This window comes from Trichomycterus rosablanca, chromosome 3 (genome assembly GCF_030014385.1).
Source record: "Trichomycterus rosablanca isolate fTriRos1 chromosome 3, fTriRos1.hap1, whole genome shotgun sequence".
In the NCBI taxonomy this organism is placed as follows: Eukaryota; Metazoa; Chordata; class Actinopteri; order Siluriformes; family Trichomycteridae; genus Trichomycterus; species Trichomycterus rosablanca.
This window is the reverse complement of record NC_085990.1, coordinates 22,965,737-22,987,418: the sequence shown is the minus strand read 5'-3', so window position 1 is coordinate 22,987,418 and position 21,682 is coordinate 22,965,737. Positions and strand designations below refer to the sequence as shown.

Genomic DNA, 21,682 nt, shown 5'->3' with positions numbered 1-21,682 from the left:
CACCTTCTCTGTTATGGTACAGAACAGACGCGCGCTAGAGTCAGCCCAACAGCAGCAACCTGGCAGTGGAGGGGCTTGAACCAGCAACCTTCTAATTACTAGTCCAGTATCTTAAGCACTAGACTACTGCCCACTCTTTATTAAAAGCAGTAAATTGTGCAGTTTTGATAAGCTGTTAATGTTTAGATGTTACAATCACAAAATTAGAAGTAAGCGTCAAAAAACGTCAACATTATTTCACTATTTAAACAAAGAAATAAATAAAATTTAAAAAAAAACAAATGTGAACAAAATGTGCAGGTTTTTATACTATTTTGTTTTGAGTCTAATTTCAGTCCGTTGTTATTGTTGGATATTCTTATTAAAATCACAAAGCTGGTCCTGACTGCTTCAGTTCTGGATGTGTTAAACTTTATAAAAGTTTCAGGTGTGATGCTCCGTATCATTCATGCTCTTGTATTTCTGTTTTGTACCGCGATTTAAAGCCTAAATTGGGATCCTTAACCAGCGTTACACCTGACTTAATAAATACTTCAGAAGTTTATGTCTTGTTAAAAACTTCACGGTTAGTCACATTCAGTTCTGTTCTGTTACGGTGAAGCTCCACACACTCGCGCACACATGCGCATACGTGAATCAAAACTTCCGGATATTCAAAGACACAGCGCTCCCGTCAAAATCAATCCTGTTATATTGCATGTGTGATGTACATTTATTTACGTCTAATTTGTATTTGCCACGAACCTCATGCGGGCCGGTTGGGGATGTCTCGTACAATGGGCCGTACAATGCCCAGATCTCCGTGTACACCGTAAAAAGGGGCGTATTTAAAAGATCGATCTCACGTTTATATGAATCGATATCGGATAATTCAAATAAAGATCGATTCGAATCGAAAAATCGATTTTATAAACCCACCCCTACTTTGTACAATTATCACATTTGTTCTCTGAACATCTGTACATATTTAAACAAAACCTGTTAATGTAACTCAAATATGCCTCAATGTGTTGAATCGAAATTGAATCGAAAATCGAATCGAAAATCGAAGATCGAATCGAATCGGGACCTTGTGAATCGGAATCGAATCGATCCAGGAAATTAGTGGCGATACCCAGCCCTACCTAGTCCCATGTGCAATCTTGTATACATTACACAACTCTATCAGAGTGACCCTATCCTAAACTTTTAACCATCCAAACATTTGATAATGATTCAATTCCAAGTGAGTTCTCACAGGAAGATTTAAAATTACCCTTACTAATTTATTTTGAGATATTTGAAGCCTATTTTTAATCTGCTTTGCAGTGCCATTATACCATGAACAACAGGCATAATCAAAATAATGCTGAACCAAAACCCCCGACAAGGTAATCATAGTTTTCCTATCTAAAAACTTTGAAATTCCCCAATCTTGAATACCCAATTCTTTGATTAATCTTAGTCAAAATCCTATCTGCCTGTCCCTTTCCTGATAAATATCTATCTAACATACATCCTAAATAAATAACTGAATTCCTAGCTTTAAGCACAATGTTCCCCACAACCACATTAAAAACTGGAATTTTATTTAATTTCACTCTTGTACAATAAAATTGATTCTGATTTCCCCAAATAAAGTGACAACCTATTCTCAGACAACCACCTACTAACCTTAAATAACTCATCACTCAATGTACATTATATAATACTTTTATCTTTGTGAGAAAATAAGAGTGCTGAATCATCTGCGTACAAAAGACGTTTACATGAACATACGACTTTAAATCATTGATATACAAAAGGAAAAAGAGTGGACCCAACGCACTTCCTTGTGGAACCCCACACCTAATAGATCTGGGTAAAGATAAAGTACCACCTACATCCACCTGCTGTTTACGTCCTTTCAAATATGAAGCAACCCATTTTACAGCAATATCCTTAAAACCAATAGCTTTTAACTTTGTCAATAAAATCTCGTGGTCAACAGTATCAAAAGCTTTCTGCAAATAAACATTTATCAGTAGAGTGAGACCTTTTAAAACCAGATTGAAATTTATAAATAAGATTTTGACCAGACTGGATGCTTTAGAACAGTTTAAATTCCTCTCACGCACTACGTCCTCGGACACATAATTAAAAGAAAAACTATCAATTACAACTCTCCCCATGCTGACCATTCTCCACCAGTCTTCTAAAAGCTGAGGTAAAAAAAATCTTTAGCCTCTCTGCCACCTCTTTCTTATCTGATAAAACCATATTTTCAGACTCCAAGCTAATATTACTCCTTTTAGTTGTCAATCGATTATTACAACCAAGCTGTTTAAGTGACTTCCATAATTTGCTAGAATGCTTCCTATATTCAAATATCATTTCTGTGAAATACGCCTTTTTATTTTTTTCTATTAATAACCTCATTCATTTGTTCTTTAAACTCCACATCAATACATTTTAAAACCTGTGACCAGTTCATTTGACTCAGACCTTCTATAAATGCATCCTTAGTATACCATTTTAAATACTTTATAGTTATAGTATTATGACAATTGAGCACATTTTTCTTAATCTTTCTTGTACAGAAAACACCACAATGATCACTCATTTCACAATTTAACTATCTTAGACTCATCAGCCACTAAAACAAGATCAATTACGGTCTGTAACGAGTGTAGAAATACCAACTGCATCTCCATTAATAATGATCAGCTTGTTTCAGTAGTGCTTGAAATAAACTCTTTGCACAGCTGTAAAGTTATAGCTTTTATATTAGACATTTGTCTGATATTTGAGTTTCTTCTGTTTTTAGTTAACACTTTATTCTCAAATGTAAGGTTCATCTGCATTAAAGGGATGAACCTAAGGGAGCATGAAAGTGGAAAAGGACTGTTCAAAATGCTTTAAGTTTGTTGACGTACCATTTATTACACCCGTATTACAGAATAAATGTTCTATAGTATGAGTACAGTAATAAATTAATGGTGGCCAAATCACAACTACATTTACAAAGCAAATAAAAGCACAGAACACAACAACATTGAGGAAGAACACAAATACATTACCAGGAATGCCACTTTAAAAAAAACTTTATTTTTAAAACACTGCAAACAAAGCCTGAGAACACAACAGCATTGAGGAAGAACACAATTACATTACCAGGAATGAAGCATTAAAATGTTGTATGAAATGAAAAACTTTTCAGAACTGCTGCATTAACTGAAACTACATTTTAAAAGCGCTGGATTAACTCAAACTTAATAAATTTAAAAAATGCTGCATTAACTGAACCAAAAAAACATTATAAACTCTGCATTAAATAAAACAAAATACATTCAAAATGCTGCCTTTGGCGGCTCAGGTGGCGCAGTGGTAAAGTACGCTAGCGCACCAGAGTTGGGGTTTCGAATACATAGTATCGAATCTCAGCTCTGCCTTTCTGACTAGGCTGGGTGGCAGCATGAACAATGATTGGCTGTTGTTCAGGGTTAGAGGGTAAGAAAGTCAGATCATAGGTCCTCATAACTGGTGCAACTGCAGCCCCTGCTGGCTGACTGATGGCGCCTGCACAGGGCTGAGAAATAATGCTGATGGGGGTGTGGCCCTCCATACACAGTGCCCATCAAGTGTATGAACTCGACTCGTGCAGGTGAAAAATGCAGTCTTTCCTGACTGTACGTGCCGGAGGGGGCGTAAGTCAGTTGAGAGGTGTCCTCAGTCAGTGGTGAAGGGTCGAATCAGTATAGAGGATGCAATCAGGGTAATTGGACACGACTAGATTAGGGGAGAAAAATTGGGAAAAAACAAAATGCTGCCTTTGAGGGTTGCACACACCAAAAATGCTCCTGTTTACTAGGGGGGCATAATTTTTAGCTGTTGACATTACAACAATACCACAAGCAAAGCAAAGAACTGCCAAACAGCTTACATCAGAAAACTTATTTTTGTTTGTAAGTAAGTCATCGAAAAGTAAATGTTAGAATAACATCAGATTCTCTCCACCCCTTCTCTTATGTTTTTGTATTTACATGCTGCTTATTGGTTTGCTCACCTTATAATTTTAGCTGTCAACAGCTGTCACATAATGTGCTGGGTTTTATGTGCCGGGTTCTATTTAAATGATGTTTAGATTCAACAAGTCTGGCAGTAATCACGCCAGCGTGTGACTAGTGAAACTATTAACCTTCAGTAAAGGAAATCATCATTAAAGAAAGCATTTTGTGTTTGCTTGGGTTTGTCAATCACAAGTCATATTACAAGTACAACCCCAAATAAAAAAAAAAGTTGGGACAGTGTAGAAAAAAACACTTACGGTTACTTTGAGATTTTTTTCCATTGCAGACAATATGATATTTCATGTTTTGTCTGGTCAACTTTATTTCATTTATTAACACATTTATCCCTGTGTTTCAGGTCTGTAAAACTTTTCAAGAAAAGTTAGGACAGGGGGCAGTTTTAAGCTAGTAATTAGGTTTAAACAGGTAATTCTAATCATAATTTGGTACAAAAGCAGTTTTTACAAAAGGCTTTTGAGGAGCAGAGGATGGGCACAGGATCTACAGTTTGTCAACAGATATGTGAGAAACTAGTTTAAAAATAATTTTCCTCAAAGAAAAATCAGAAGAGATTTGCATATTTCTCCCTCTACAGTGCATAATATCATTTAGAGAATAAAGAAATCTAAAAAAAGAATCAGTGTGTAAAGGGCAAGAGATTACTTTACTTTAGCAACTTTTACAACTTTACTTTGCAAAAAAGAAGTCTTATATTAACCATGTCTAGAGTACAACATGTATTGTGGTCAGACGAATCAATATTTTAGATCTTTTTTGGAAGAAATGGACACTGTGTGCTTTGCCTATATTGGTATTCAGCATTACAGGGCAAGTGACTGAAAAATCCCACTAACCTTATTCTGATGATTCGCACTGAATGGTGCCAGCTAGGTTTGTGTAGTCTGGACAACAGCTGCTGATGCCAATTCTCAAGCAGGCTTCCAAGTGTTCATCAGTAATGGTGGGCCGATATTTAGACTTAATTATTTTCATGTGGGAAAAGGCTGATTTACACAAGTAGATTGATCCAAACAATGATGTCAAATATGTGGCACATTTTCTTATGTTTGGATATTTTTCCTCAGCCAGCAAGTTCCAAAATTGTCCAGCAAAGGCCCTAGACTTCATATGAATGTCAGATTGCAGCACATTAGCTTCAGCTGTACCACCAAATGGAAAGCACATGAATGTTGCAATCAGCTCTATCAAACTAAAGTCTTGAAAGCGCTGTTCAAAGTCTGCTATTGTTTTATGAAATTGTTCAATACACCGTGCACTATTCAGTTGTATGCAAGATGCCCCCTGCTTTTCCAGCTCCAATGACAGTTGTGGCACTGCAACTTTGAGGACAGTGACTCCAGTTTTCATTTGAAAGCGTTTACAGAACTGATCATGTTCACCACCTAATTATCTTTGTCTTTTGCAGCTCTAAATTAAACTTATTCAACATGTTGGTTAGATCTGTCATAAATGCAAATCTAAGAGCCACTATTTGTCATCTAGCTGTGCGTATTCTCTACTGTTCTAGACGCGAAGAAACCCTTTGATGTCAGGTGAAAGACCCCGAAACTGCTGCAAAAATTTGCCTCTACTAATCCAACTGACTTCTGTATGTAACATGAGATCTAAATGTTCTCTGTCAGCTTCCTCCACGTATGAACGAAACAGCCATCTATGCAGTGGTCTTGCCTGAATCTAACTGCTTTTGGTTTCTTTGTGCTTGGTTGCGCACTCATCTTCACAAACAGTGTAGATTTTAAAAGGAAAAATGCAAAAATGGTGCAAACTGGCTACTGATGAATGAAATTTTTTTTTAGATTAGCAGTGCCTTAGGTGGGGCTGAGGCATAGCTATGGTAACAAACAGCAAATTAAAGAAACAGTGGCCACATTTCATGTCAATCACGTTGACCTGTTTGAGGCACGATCTATCAGCGTTCACTGTGCAGTGGATTGTCCACTTAACATGAAATTTGGCATAGTGCTTCTCTGTCATATCCTCCTTGCTCCTGCCATCATATCCGAAGAAACATGACCACTACCAACCAATCAGTTTAAAGGAAGTATTTGACCCCTAAAGATTTGGCCAATGACAAAAGAACTTAAAATGCATCTCTAACTATGGACTAATAGACGCTAAAAACCTAAAAATGTTATGATGTGAATTGTATACTTATGCAGTTCTGAAACAGTATGCCAAATCTGATTATATTGGGCTAATGTATGCTTGGACCCTGGTAATTGTCACTTGCAGCCATATTTCTAATTTTTTTTGGAAATAATGGCTGTTGTGTTTTAGTGCCAGTGGCATGGGTAATTTTCACATTTGTAAAGACATCATTATTGCATGTGGGTACATCCATAGTTTTGGAGCAAAAGCTCTTTAGGGCTCAGACATTATTATTATTATAAACTTTAAAACCATAATAACACAATAAATAAAATATATTAATGGCCACTTTTAAGTTTAAAGCTTACTTTATACTGAAATAAGTTACTAAATTGAAAACTTTGCAATAATTATAAAAATGCAAGCCAACAGCCCAAGGCAGTAAAAGGCAGTTTATTCACTGTGCTTCGTAGATTGAATGAGGTATTGGTGTGCAAATGGACAAATAAGAGCACCTCTGCAACAATCATAGCTATTTACAATTGTTTTAAAAAAGACTTAAGCATTGCAATTGTTTGGTAACTTTTACATACAGCTGTAGGTAACCACCATTGTGATTTGTTTTTTTTATCACTGTAGGAAACACAGATGGACCAAAATCTTTTTGGAGGGGCTCCTCGGTTCCTGACCAGGCCGAAAGCCTTTTCTCTGAGTGTTGGTCGAGATGCTACCCTCAGCTGCACTGTTGTGGGAAATCCTGTTCCTTCTGTAATTTGGGAAAAAGATAAACTACATATAACCACAGGTGGGCGCTTTAAAACAGTGGAGGATGGGGATGTTTATCGACTCACTATCTATGACCTGATGTTAGAGGACAGCGGGCAGTACATGTGCCGTGCCAAGAATAATGTTGGTGAAGCCTATGCAGCTGTGACTCTGAAGGTAGGCCTTCCCGGAACAGTGATGGATCGAGCCCCAGTTTTCACAGTGAAGCCTGTCTCCACCCGAGTGGGTTTGGGTGGTGATGTTACTTTCTACTGTCGTGTTGTGGCCCACCCTACTCCCAACTTTGACTGGGAAAAGGATGGTCTTTATCTAGGTGAGACCAATCGCATCAAGATAACTTCAGACAGTGATACTAGCTCTGTGCGGATTCAGAGTGTCAGGAGTATGGACAGTGGTACCTACACCTGCCGGACCCAGAACTCCATTGGTCGTGCCCAGGCTGTTGCTGCCTTGGTGGTTGACTCCCAGGACACACGACTTTTGAATTACGACAAGAGCACCTCTCTTCTCAGCCACCTGCAAAAGCGAAAAGAGGAGATGTGTAAGGACATCTCCCTCTCTCGCATGGCAGAAAGCTATACATCATCTTCCACTAAAATCATTAAGGACCTAAGCAATTTAAGACTTGCCTCTGACCAGGAGCAGCAAGGATCAGATTTGGTTAGCAAGTTACCTAAAGGTGTCTTTACCCGAACCTGCACGGTGACAGAGGGCAAACATGCCAAGCTTAGCTGCTTTGTCACAGGCCACCCCAAACCACAGATCATTTGGAGGAAGGATGGAGTGAACATCAGTGAGGGTCGCAGACACATCATGTATGAAGACCAAGCAGAGAACTTCATTCTCAAAGTACTGTACTGCAAACAAAGTGATAATGGCCTCTACACCTGCAATGCTTCCAACTTGGCTGGGCAAACCTATAGTGCTGTGCTGGTGATTGTAAGAGGTAAGTTAGAGTGGGCTAGAGAGGGTAAGGTAAGGTAAATAAGCAAATCTTTTAGTACTCTATTGAACATACTTATGCATGTAATCTATTTCTTCTTCTTTTTTAAAGTGTCCATAATTTATGTGTCAGATTTCCCATCTAGCTGTGATTAAATCTGGTGGATCTGGTAAAAAAAAAAACCTATGGTATTAGGTTATAAAAACCCTTGCATCACCTTTTTTGTCTTGGCAGGTACTGCCATATTATTATTTTGGGGTTGCACCCACTCATGACCCAAGTGAAAAGCCCAGATACCATACTTCCACCCATCCAGTTGTACACTTTAAGTTAGCTGTGAGTTTGGCCCATCTCAAAGATTTTGAGACCGCCTGCAGATGTTGAAGGTGGCACAATCAGTCACTACTAGAAATAATGATGTTGTCCAGGTATGCTGCAGCCTATGCCATAAGTGGGCATAGGACTTGGCCCATCAAAAATAATAATGTTGTCCAGGTATGCTGCAGCCTATGCCATATGTGGGCATAGGACTTGGTCCATTAGTCGCTAAAACATTGCCAGTTCGCCAAACTATCTAAATGGTAGCATGGTTGGTGTAAACAATGCTGGACAGGAAAAATTTTTTTTCACTGAATACTGCAGTCATGGGTATTGTTAATACGTTTTACTTATTGCTATTAAGTTATGGTGGTACCCATGCTCTAGCTCACCCCTCTTATATTGCACAAATATGTCCCCCAGAGGATTGGTAACTTCCACATCTATTTTGAACTTTTTATCCATGTATTTGATCATGATCGGAACTAATGGGTGATTGTAAATACCACTGTGTGTACAACACACCTTTTCCAATGTTTGTGATCAGTAGTCTGATTGCACCCTGAATCTACCATAGCATTATGGATGTACCATTAAAAACTCACCAGCATGTAGTACACTCCAGTTTGACTGGGAAAGGCATGCAGGTCCTTGTAACCATACCGGTGTTTTCACCTCCATTAGCAAAACATTGCTCTCTTAGCCCCAAAACATCTGCCCAGACTCCCCTCCAACTCCTGTGGATGTGGTTGGTCCAACCTGGAGAGAGAGAGGAGATGGCATGAGTAGAAAGGTAATGTACCTGGTTCATTCCGGGTTACGGCAAACACTGTGATACTTGTGGCCAGATAATAGGCAAGACCAGGCAGGTAAGAGGTACAGAGAACAAAAACAAACAAAAAAACTTTTTGCACTGTAAGAAAATGTTAGTTTTTTTTGTTCAGCATCTCCCTTAGGGTCAGCTGGTGTTTCTTTATTTCTTTTTCTTAGCTTTGTTTCTATTTTGCTCCTTTGCCTCTATGTTCATTGCACAGCTACTGGAGAGGAAGCAGTTGTTAAAAAAGCATCTCACATTACTTACAGGTAGACCTTATTTAAACCTACCATAGTCCCCCACTCTCACTGGCCATGTTTGATTACACCCTCGCAGCCAGAATGTACAAATACCATCTCTGGAAAAGTACAATGCAATAGAAATAATAATCTGTAATTTGTTAATTCTTTTAAAGTTTTATTCAATTGACAAAAGTTCAAAGATATGGCTTTAAATTTTTTTACCTACCAACTTCATTGTTTTTAGTAAATATAAATTTTTTTTAAATGGGATGTGTGCAAAAAAAAACTGGGACAGGGCAAAATAAGAGTTAGAAGTTCATAGAAAATTCAGGTTTCACCATTTTAAAACATTTCACAATAAGCAGGCAAATTGGAAATAGCTGACGGTTTATGATTAGGTATTAAAAGAGGGTCCACCAAATAATACAGCAAGCAAAGATGGTTTATGGCTGACCACTTTGTATCAAACCTTGTAAGTACCTTGAGTAAATTGTCTATCTATTAAAAAGGAACATTTATCAGCACAAAATTGCAAATTGTCTACGCCTTTTATCATTTACCAATTAAAATATTAAGACAACTTCAGAGAAACCTGTAAAAATCATAATCTGCATGTTGAAAAAAACATTGTTGAACATGCTTTATCTTTGAGCAGTTAGATGAGAAAACTTAATGTTTGGCGAAATGGGCTCAGGAATACTTCAGGAAACTGTGGTCACTTAAAATAGTCTGCTGTTGGAAAAAATGTAACCAGAAACTCCCTGCTGGGTTTTCTGGACCTGAGTTTGTTAAAGGTGGAATAAAAGAAAGTGTAAACATTTGCTGTGGTCAGATGAGTCAATGTTTCATCTTGTTTTCTGAAAAAATAAATGTTCTTTGTGCCACAGACGAAAATAACCAACCATAATATAATCAGCAAAAGACAACATTTGTCATGGTATGGGGTGTATTAGTGTATGGTATGTAGTAATATATTGAAATTACATTTCAATATTCTTGATATAAGGGTGTTTTTTTTTACCCATTTTACCCATCAATCTACACTTTATCACCCAGGGAATCGATAACCACTGGAAATTGAACTGCTAACATACAAACGAAACCCAACCCTACTCATGTCTGTTTAAGTTAATGCATTATGCTGCCGCAATATAAAATAATTACAAAAAGTAATGTTTTTTTAAGTTCACATACAGGAAACAAATTTAAACATGACTTTTTATTAAATTGTACTACACAGTTCCAATTTAACATTTTAAAAACATGCCATAACCTTTGAGTTTTCAAAAAAAAAAAAAAGACAAAATATTCTTGGACAAAAATGTACAGCAAAATGTACAGGTATCTAGATTAATAATTTGATTGTGCAAGCAACATGGGTTAATGTTGTCACTTGAAGTTACTTTAAGTAGGTCATTTTTTAGAAACAATTGATCAAAAGCTTAAGGTACATAAAACTAAAGAAAAATGTCATTCTAAACTAGGAGGAAATGAGATTTAATTTTAGAACATATAGCTGCTAAAAGCTTTATGTGCTAAACATGTGTCTAACTGTACAATGACAATAAAGATATTATATAATTTGTTTTATTCTATTCTATTGTATTACATTGTATTCTATTCTAGAGGCTTGTTGATTACTATCAAATGCTGCCAAAGGAGATAAAAAAAACTAAGGGACATTATATCAAATAGAACATTTGATGTATTTTTTACTTGGCAGTACTGAATTACTCCTTATTTGCTGGTTTAGAGCCAAAGGTGCCATTTAAGAAGAAGTTGCAAGATGTAGAGGTCAAAGAGAAGGAGACGGCCATGTTGCAGTGTGAGGTGCCAGTGCCATCTTCCCAAGCTTCCTGGTTCATGGAGGAGACTCGTCTGGAACAAAATGCAAAGTACCGCATGGAGCAGGAAGGCACACTTTGCAAACTTATGATTCATAATGTCACAACCAATGATGATGCTGTCTACATCTGTGAAATGAAGGAGGGAAGCAGGACTGTGGCTGAGCTTACTGTTCTGGGTACAGTATTAAAATTGGACTGTTTGATATTCACCTTTGTAAATAACTCATCTTTAATTTCCATATTATGTATCTCTAGGAAACATTACCAAGAAGTTGCCTAGAAGGACAGTTGTTCCAGTGAGTGATTCAGTGATCTTTTGTGTTGAGCTTGAGCATCCTGTAGATGATGCTTACTGGACCAGAAATGGAGAAAGACTAAAAGAGGATTCAAGGGTTACTATTGCCCACTCACTTAAACAATACACCCTCACAATTCGTGACTGCACTGCAGATGACTCAGGAGAGGTGGCCTTTATTGCACGTGACTGCAAGACCTCCACCCGATTTTCTGTTATTGGTGAGATGAAAATTCTGTTAGATTTCTAACTGAGGTTCTGTCTTCTTTGTGTCTGTATTGTCATTGGACTATTCTTACAATAATTATTGACACCAGTTTTTATTACCAACATTTTGTAAGGGTGGTGTGGTGAATAATAATAATAATAATAATATTGACTGTTGTTACTTCACCTGTGATTATTCACCAGCACAAGGTTCTGGACAGACAAGAAATGTATAAATGTGTTAGGTAGTGCTTGTGTTACTGAAGCATGGTGACAATCGCCCTGAGCTGGATTCAAACTCAGGGTGGATATTATTATTATTATGTATTTAACATTTTAGTGTAGAAATGCTATGCATATTGTTGATATTGTGTTAATAGGTAACAATTTAATAATAAATATGTATTTTCTAGTTTATAGCTTCACACTTATCAGTTAGTTTTGGGTTTTTTTCAGCACCAAGAAAGCATCCACCAGATTCCCCAGTAAAACCAACAGTATTAAACAAGACCAGCAACTCTATCACTTTGGGCTGGTCTCGACCAGACAGTGAGAGGCCTGTGCCCATCAATAGTTACATTGTGGAGAACAGAAAGGTGGGAGCTAAGACATGGGTTAGAGTCACAGGCACTGAAATTGTGTCCAGCACTGAATACACAATCAACAATATCACTGAGGAAGGCAGCTACCAGTTTCGCATTGCAGCCATTAATGATTATGGTCAGAGTGCATATCTGGAGGTTCCTGGAACATTTTTTCTTGGTATGTAGATTTAGCATTATATAGAGTAGCAATTTTTGTTACTTTCTTTCTAATATTTAAAACTTTCTGATTTCTGTGAACTTTTTCAATTTTTTTTTGTTATAGAGCCCACTGCCTCAGTAAAAAGACACTTGCATAATTGTAGTTTTTTCTCTGGTGAGGAAGCCACATTTACTGTGGAGCTTTCTGCAGTGTGCTCTGGTATCTGGTTCCTGAATGGCCAACAAATCCGCAGTGGAGCAGACTACCTCATCACTTGCATGCGGACCTTACACACATTATTAATCAGGGAGGTGAACACTGCATTAGATGGAGCCCAGGTCAAATTTGTGGGTGGTGGATCAGAGAGTTCCTGTTTCCTTAATGTAACATGTAAGATTACATTAAATTGACTATGAATTTATGAATTTTTTTTTACTATAGCATACATCACCAGCATAAGAACAAAGTATATTTTGTTAATTGGTAAATTATGTAAAAAACAATTTTTCTTGCATGTATACTAAAGTTAAATATTTTTGCTATTTTAGCTGCTCCTGCATGTTTTACCAAGAAATATTCTGATGCAGAAGTATTTATATTCAGTGCTCACTCATCTGCTCAGCTGCACACAGAGGTCTCAGATGCCACAGTCCAGGTAAGAACAGATTTTGAAATTGGATTATTTGGATGTATTTATCTAATATTTAGAAAATATTGATTACATTTTAAATGTTTTTTATGTAAACATATAACCAAAATGATTACTCACATAAAATCAGAAATGGGCACAAAAGATTGTCTGAGATGTTTTGTCTTGCTCTTGGATGGAATGAGCCTGAGCCTACGATTTAATGAACTGCCCAGCTGCCACTGTTTTAAATTAAGAGTGAGAGAAATTGTCCAGGATTGTTCTCATTCTGTCCTTCATCCTCCTCTCACCCACTGCCAGACTGTCTAGTTCCAGACCCACCACAGAGCTGTTTTTTCTTACCAGCTTATCCATTTGTTGGGCACTCCAGCCTTAATGCACACCATATCAGAGAAGAGGGCGCTGGCTACCATAGACTGGTAGAATACCTTCAATAGTTTATTGCACAAATTAACTTGCCTCAGCCTCTTCAAAAAGAACCACCTACGCTGTCCTTTTCTGTAGAGAGCATGAGTGTTATGTGTCTAGTTCAGTTTGTTGTGGATCTGTTCCCCAAAGTACTTGCAGGAGTCCATCCTCTCCACTTCCTTTCCCTATATGAAAACAGGGACGGGAGCTTCTGATTCTCTGGTAATTCACCACAATCGCTTTGGTCTTACTGATGTTGAGCTTCAGGTGATTTTTACTGCACCATGTGGTGAAGCTCTGGATCACTCCTCTATACTTCTCCTCGTTGTCCATGGTGATGCATCCAACAACGGAGGAGTCATTGGAATAGTTCTGGAGGTGGCAGGAACCAGAAATGAACACATTCTAGATGATTAAACTAAATCCTACATTTGTCAGAGATAAAGCTAATAAATTAACATAATAAATTAGTAAAATTAGCATTTTTCCCTATTCATTTTTTTCCTATGCATTACGCTTTCTCTCTACTGATGTTGACCTCCACTCCGACTGAGGAGAGCCATGTCTAGCACACGTCCCCTTCGACATGTTTACAGTAGCCAACTGCATCTTTTTTTTAATGCATTTTTTTCCTCCCGATTTAGTGTAGTCAATCCACTGCTGGGGATCCTGATTGCATTCCAGGAGGATATATTTGCCTTCTCAAGCCCCCTCCAATGCGTGTGCAGTCCTTGTGTACCCATTCTTTTACACCCATGCTTCAGTGGACTTGCACATGAGGCTCATCCACTGTCTGCACAGGCGCTTCGGTCTGCTAAACAGGGTCCTTGCAGAGCATTTGAAGACCCCACCCACTTAGTCCGGTCATTTTCCCACCCAGCAGACACGGTGGCCAATTTTTTTGTCCGCTGCAGGCACTGCCAATTATGCCTGCTAGATGACATTAAATATTCCGCTGCGCCACATGGGCACCACCGACTGCATCTTTTCACCTGCACGAGGCGAGTTTGTATGTGAATCAGCTTTGTATACGGAGAGACACACCTTCAGCCATCAGAGGTCGTAATTGCATCAGTTATTAGGTATCCCTGCTGGCCCCTCCCCTAGAACAACAAGCCAATTCGTGTTGTGGAACGTGGGTGGCAGAGCTGAGATTCGAACAGATGAGTAGAGATGTTAGCTCTGGTGTGCTGGCATGTTTTACCGCTGCGCCACCTAAGCGCCAAGCAATATGGCTATATTAATGTAGGGGCAGACGTATGGATTTTTTGCTCTTAGAAGATGGTTGCATTGACCTACTATCCTTTACTCCCACCCATGAAATTATACATTTTTTACTTATTGTTTTTTAATTAGCTCTGTCCCTTGTATACATTGTGTCCTTTGGTTTGTATTTATCATAGATTTTAAGATCTTTTCCACTGTTTTGTATTGCATTGTTTGCACTCATATTCTGTGTTGCCCCATGGTCCTGAAGGAACACTGTTTGGCTTCAGTGTATACTTGTATATAGCTGAAATGACAGTAAAGCAACTTGAAACTTAATACATATGTTAAAAAGCTACCAGATTTACCAGATTCCTGCCCCAAACATGTTATTAGCAATTCACATCATTTGTAAAATTAGAAAATGTTTGTTATGTTGTAAACAATGCAATTCTCTAAAGTGCAATTTAAATGCTAACTCTGTAATAAACAGGTTTCTTGGATGAAGAATGGCAAGGAACTAAGGATGGGCAAGAAGTATGAGGCCTCCAGTGAGGAACGTAAACGCACCCTGACAATTCATAATGTGACCCCTGATGATGCAGGAATTTATGAGTGTGTGTGTGATGGTGATAGGATGTCCATTCAGCTCTCAGTCAAAGGTGGCTATAACCCTAACTAGTTTTTTGTGAACAGATTAAAAGTAAAATTATTATTTGATAAATTATTGAATGTTTTAGTTAATTTCCATGTGACTGACTCATCGGAGTGTGTCCTGAATTAGTTATGAGAGTCTTTGAAGTCTTTTCTCCTAGGCAAATATGGGGACTCTTTATTTTTAGGACTCATCTTGCAAGTGGAGTCTGAGATTGATTAAATTGACCAATTACTATTTAATTAAAAGCAATATATGAATATATTTTTCTTTTTGGATTATGTGCATGGCTGTGTGTCAGATTTGGGACAGTAATGCTCAGTAATTTAATGCAATTCTATTCTAGAGCTGTAGTGTTACGTTCAATATGTCTCCAGAGTATGTAATAAATCTAAATTAAAACCCATTTCCAAAAAGCTGAAACAGTAGGGAAAACATACAAACCCTGTATCGAGAAATGTTTGAACATTTTGTAACCTGCTATACAAACATTATTCTGTGATAAGTTCATTTTTTAAATCTTTATTTAACTGACAAAAGTACCAATGTTTTTACAGACCAACTTAATTGTATTTTGTAAATGTAAACAAATTTGAAATTCCCAAAAGTTTGTAAAAAGTGAAAATGTTATAGATTATACACTTTTACACTATTTTGAAACAAAACACAGATGAATTGGTAAAAAGTAAGGTTGTCATGATAGAGTAATAAGGAGGATCCACCTAAGGCTTAGTATTTGCCTGCAAAGATGTATTTTGGCTCCTCACTTTGTGCCATTTTGGAGAGAATTGTGAGAAAACTGTCAGTCAGTTTAAAAGAACATTTTTCAAAACCCAGATTGCAAATAATATACAGTCATGTGAAAAAGTTAGAACACCCCATGAGAACCTTTGTCTTTTTGAACATATTTAAACAAATGAACATTTGAGCTTCATTTGAACAGTATTGAGAGACGGAGCTTATATAACTAAACAAATAAAACTGAAAAAATTACTTTTAAACACAAGTTGTAAAATGTAATAAACAAAAAAGAAATTTTATTGTGAGGAAAAAGTTAGGACACCCTATGGCCTAATAGCTGGTGTTCCCCCTTTGGCTGAAATAACCTTTTCCTATAACCATTTACCAGTCTCTGACATCGACTGGAAGAAAGTTTTCCACACTCCTCCATGCAGAATTTCTTCAGCTGTATGAGGTTTGAGGGGTTTCTTGCATGCACAGCCAGTTTCAAATCACCCCACAGCATCTCAATAGCATTAAGATCTGGGCTTTGATTTGGCCATTCCAGAAGTCTCCATTTCTTTCTTTTGAGCCATTCCTTGGTGGATTTACTTGGATGTTTTGGGTTGTTGGCATGTTGCATGGTCCACCTCCGCTTCAGCTTCAGTTTTTGGACAGATGATCTTACATTTTTCTCAAGCACCCTCTGATACAGTGAAGAATTAATTGTGGATTCTATAATGGAGAGCTTGCCAGGCCGTGCTGCTGCAAAGCAGCCCCAAACCATGACATTTCCACCTCCATGCTTCACAGTTGGTATGAGGTTCTTGTTCCCAAATGCTGTGTTTGGTTTGTGCCAAACATGTCTTCTGTTACTGTGCCCAAATAATTCAGCTTTGGATACATCTGTCCAAAGCACATTGTTCCAGAAGTGCTGGTCTTTGTCTAGGTGTTCTCTTGTAAATTTTAGTCTTGCCCTGATGTTTTTTTCACAGCAAGGGTTTCCCTCTTGCTCACCTCCCATGAAAATCAAACTTGTGCTTTCTGATGGTAGATGCATATACCTTGACATCAACTGTGGCAAGAGCTAGCTGTAGGTCCCGTGATGACATTGTAGGATTATTGGAGATTTCTTTACGCATCTTGTGGTCTGCTCTTGGGCTGAACTTGCTAGGACAGCCTGACCTGACCATGTTGGCAGTTGTTTTAAATGTTCTCCACTTGTAAATGATTTTCCTGACAGTGGAATGGCTGATTTCTAATAGTTTTTAGATCTTTTTAAATCCCTTCCCAGACTCATATGCATCTGTAACCTAACTTTTTCACATGACTGTAAGTCTTTTACCGTCTACCATACATTTCATTTCATTTTTTATTTTCATGTTTTACCACCACTTTGTCATGGTCAGAGTCATGGTTGGTCCAGTGTTCCTTGAATTACTGGCCACAATGCTGTAACACACTCTTTTGTGTGTTTCAATCTACCATACATAATATTATAAAAAATTCAGGGACTTAAGAGAAATTTTGTTCTGTGTAGAGCACGGCTGGAAACCACTGTTAAACACGCTTGATCCGAACATCAGTTTTATGCAGAAATGCCACTGAGTTTTCTCATCTCAGATGGACCAACAGTGGAGACTAAGCTATGCTATCAAGAAATACAGATAAAGAGTTCCAAAGACCAAAAGGTCCATCCATATTGTTATTAGTGAAAACTTCAATAGCTAATATCTGTCATGATATGGGATGCCTCAGTATCATATATGTGACTATTAACCTTAGACCATTGCCACAAAAGCGTTGTTCATTTGCTGGCATCAGGGGGACATATTTTTCCTGAGAGTTAATAGTTATTTCAGCAAGACAATGCTAGGCCTGCTTGCTATACAACAAATATCTATGTAGACCTAAAGTGCATGTGCTTGACAGCCTTGCCTGCAGTCCAGATCTGTCTCCTACTAAAAATATAGCGCATTAGAAACAATGTCGATTCTACAGACTGTTGATGCAGACTGATTCTGGCAGAATGTTGAGCAGCAGAAGTATTGTTTGAAGCAGGAATGTTAGTGTTCTCAGTTCTCAATTAAAAAGTTTAATTAATAGAAAATGTGACATAACAGTAGCTAACATACCCCTGTACCCCTTTAAAATGTTTTTTGTGCGTGCATCAAATTCTAAATTTGTTAATATTTACAAAATATTATTAAGTTGGTCAGTGAAAACACTGGAAATCATTTTGTCAGTGTAGTAAAGATTCGAAAGAATGAACAGATCACAGATTTTTGTTTTTATTGCATTTTACAAAATGTTCTAACTTCTCTGGAAGAGGAGTTTGTAAATAAAAAACGTTTTAGTTTTTTTGTTTAGTTGATGCTGATTCATTGTTGGATGCACCATGTTCAAAAGTGTTGGATCCGAGGCATGTTTACCACTCTGTTACTTCAACCTTTCTTTTCATAACATTCCGTAATTGTATGTAAACTGAGAACAACAATTATTGTAGTTTTGAAAGTAGCATTATTGTGTATTGCACTACATTATGTGCCACACATTTTCAAGGGAAGACTGGTCTGGACTACATTATTTTGTAATATTGTTATAAAATCATTTAGATACAGCCAGTTGTACAGTGGGGTCAAAAAGTATTTAGTCAGCCACTGATTGTGCAGGTTCTCCTACTTAGAAAGATGAGTGAGGTCTGTAATTTTCATCATAGGTACACTTCAACTATGAGAGACAAAATGAGAAAAAAAAATCCAGGAAATCACATTGTAGGATTTTTTAAGAATTTATTTGTAAATTATGGTGGAAAATAAGTATTTGGTCACCCACAAACAAGCAAGATTTCTGGCTCTCACAGACCTGTAACTTCTTCTTTAAGAAGCTCTTCTGTCCTCCACTCGTTACCTGTATTAATGGCACCTGTTTGACCTCGTTATCTGTATAAAAGACACCTGTCCACAGCCTCAAACAGTCAGACTCCAAACTCAACCATGGCCAAGACCAAAGAGCTATCGAAAGACACCAGGAAGAAAATTGTAGACCTGCACCAGGCTGGGAAGAGTAAATCTACAATAGGCAAGCAGGTTGGTGTGAATAAATCAACTGTGGGAGCAATTGTAAGAAAATGGAAGACATACAAGACCATTGATAATCTCCCTTGGGGTCAAGATCTCATCCCGTGGGGTCAAAATGATCATGAGAACGGTGAGCAAAAATCCCAGAACTACACGGAGGGACCTGATGAATGACCTGCAGAGAGCTGGGACCAAAGTAACAAAGGCTACCATCAGTAACACACTACGCCGAGAGGGACTCAAATCCTGCAGTGCCAGGCGTGTCCCCCTGCTTAAGCCAGTACATGTCCAGGCCCGTCTGAAGTTTGCCAGACAGCATATAGATGATCCAGAAGAGGATTGGGAGAATATCATGTGGTCAGATGAAACCAAAATGAAACTTTTTGGTAAAAACTCAACTCGTCGTGTTTGGAGGAAGAAGAAAAACCCAAGAACACCATACCTACTGTGAAGCATGGGGGTGGAAACATCATGCTTTGGGGCTGTTTTTCTGCAAAGGGGACAGGATGACTGATCCGTGTTAAGGGAAGAATGAACGGGGCCATGTATCGTGAGATTTTAAGCCAAAACCTTCTTCCATCAGTAAGAGCATTGAAGATGGAACGTGGCTGGGTCTTCCAGCATGACAATGATCCCAAACACACCGCTCGGGCAATGAAGGAGTGGCTCCGTAAAAAGCATTTCAAGGTCCTGGAGTGGCCTAGTCAGTCTCCAGACCTCAACCCCATAGAAAATTTGTGGAGTCCGTGTTGCCCAGCGACAGCCCCAAAACATCACTGCTCTAGAGGAGATCTGCATGGAGGAATGGGCCAAAATACCAGCTACAGTGTGTGCAAACCTGGTGAAGACTTACAGGAAACGTTTGACCTCTGTCATTGCCAACAAAGGTTATGTTACAAAGTATTGAGTTGAACTTTTGTTATTGACCAAATACTTATTTTCCACCATAATTTACAAATAAATTCTTTAAAAATCCTACAATGTGATTTCCTGGATTTTTTTTCCTCATTTTGTCTCTCATAGTTGAAGTGTACCTATGATGAAAATTACAGACCTCTCTCATCTTTCTAAGTAGGAGAACTTGCACAATCAGTGGCTGACTAAATACTTTTTGACCCCACTGTATATGTTGGCTGCCAGACAGATTGATTGTACAGCTGAGAACTTGAAAACTCAAAATTTTAGCAGAGGTTGGCTAGAGCATTAACCTTTGATCATAGACAGTTGCTTCTTTATTATGTATTGAAATAGCTCAATGACTGTGTGATTAACCATTAACAGCTGCTAAAATACATATATATTTTCATTGATCCTGTTTGTGCTATGTAGTTCATAAAATATTAAATGTAGCTTTTACTGGTTTCATTTTCCTCAAATGTATGCTTATTTACTTTACTAATGTTATTTAATGATTCCTCCTTTAGAACCTCAGGCCACTTTTATCAATAAGGACTCTTATAAAAAAGATGTGGAAGTATCTGCCCTCCAGGAAGCCATTTTAAGCTGTGAAGTATCTGACTCCAACACTGAGGTTAAGTGGTGTAAAGATGGCAAGCAGCTGAGCTTCAGTAAGTCTGTCCATATAGAGACATTGGGAAAGATTCGTAAGCTGATGCTGGATAATGTGGAAAAAAAGGATGCAGGAGAGTACACCTGTGAAGCTGGAAATGAGAAGCTGGTGTTTAACATTTATGTGGCAGGTATGAAATATATAGTTTAAAAACAAGAATTTACGGTGCCCAGGTGGGATATTCCGCTAGCACACCAGGGCAGAGATTCTAAACTCCTCGGCTGGTTGGCCATCTAGCAGGCATAATTGGCGGTGTCTGCAGCAGACACGTCTCTGCTAGGGCGGGATGACCGGACTATGTGGGTGGGGTCTTCAAACGCTGTGTAAAGACCCTAATTGGCAGATAGAGACGCGTCTGTGCAGAATGCATGGGAGAAAAAGGGTTCTGCTAAGGGCTGTGCACGGGTCGGAGGAGGCGTGAGATGCAATATACCCACCTCGACTGCAATCAGGGATCCCCCAGCAGCGGAAGACAAACTGACTTTGTTAAATTGGGAGAAAATGCATAAATAAAATTGAAAAAAAAAAAAACCAAAAAAACCTTTATTTAACTGACAATAGTACAAACAAATATTAAGTTAACAGTTATTTGTAAATATGAACAAATTTAAAATTTGATGACTAAAATACATTTAAGTTGGGACACCAGGGCATGTTTGCTGCTGTACATCACCTTTCCAATTAAGTACAGTTTTTAATTGGTTGGGAACTGTGGAAACTAATTGCTGCAGTTTTGCAAGTGGAATAAATGCTTGATAACAGACTGCTTAAACAGCCCATGGTTGCCATTGTCTGATTTTACTCTTCATGATGTGGCATAAATTTTTCAAAGACTGCAGACAGGCCAGGCAAGAAAAATAATTTGGCTGAGTTAATAGACTTTCGGGTTGCATAAATTGATGCAGCGGCAAACTGTGTCAAGGGACAATAATTTTCTGAAGTACTCCTGAGCCCATGTGCATATATTTATCACAGTAGCACAGTGTTTCTCATTCAGTGCCAGCTAAAGGCCCCACACATTTAACAGGGGTTTCTGGCTTTGCCCTACGTTTTTTACGACA

The 21,682-nt window shown here is 38.1% G+C and overlaps 1 protein-coding gene across 8 annotated transcripts in view; it reads left to right on the top strand.

Annotated features, from left to right (window-relative positions):
• obscnb (obscurin, cytoskeletal calmodulin and titin-interacting RhoGEF b) overlaps positions 1–21,682 on the top strand; it is a 195,640-nt gene that overhangs the window by 9,012 nt on the left and 164,946 nt on the right. For 7 of the 8 annotated variants that reach the window (XM_062991063.1, XM_062991064.1, XM_062991062.1 and 4 more), the window contains exons 2-9: positions 6,777–7,869; positions 10,994–11,263; positions 11,343–11,603; positions 12,046–12,351; positions 12,457–12,723; positions 12,882–12,988; positions 15,090–15,258; positions 20,476–20,751. In XM_062991063.1, coding sequence (XP_062847133.1) covers positions 6,786–7,869; positions 10,994–11,263; positions 11,343–11,603; positions 12,046–12,351; positions 12,457–12,723; positions 12,882–12,988; positions 15,090–15,258; positions 20,476–20,751 — 2,740 coding nt within the window. In that variant the 5' untranslated portion in view covers positions 6,777–6,785. Of the gene's footprint in view, positions 1–6,776; positions 7,870–9,230; positions 9,268–10,993; positions 11,264–11,342; positions 11,604–12,045; positions 12,352–12,456; positions 12,724–12,881; positions 12,989–15,089; positions 15,259–20,475; positions 20,752–21,682 lie in introns of those variants that run through there. The other variant, XM_062991065.1, reaches the window with a different exon arrangement.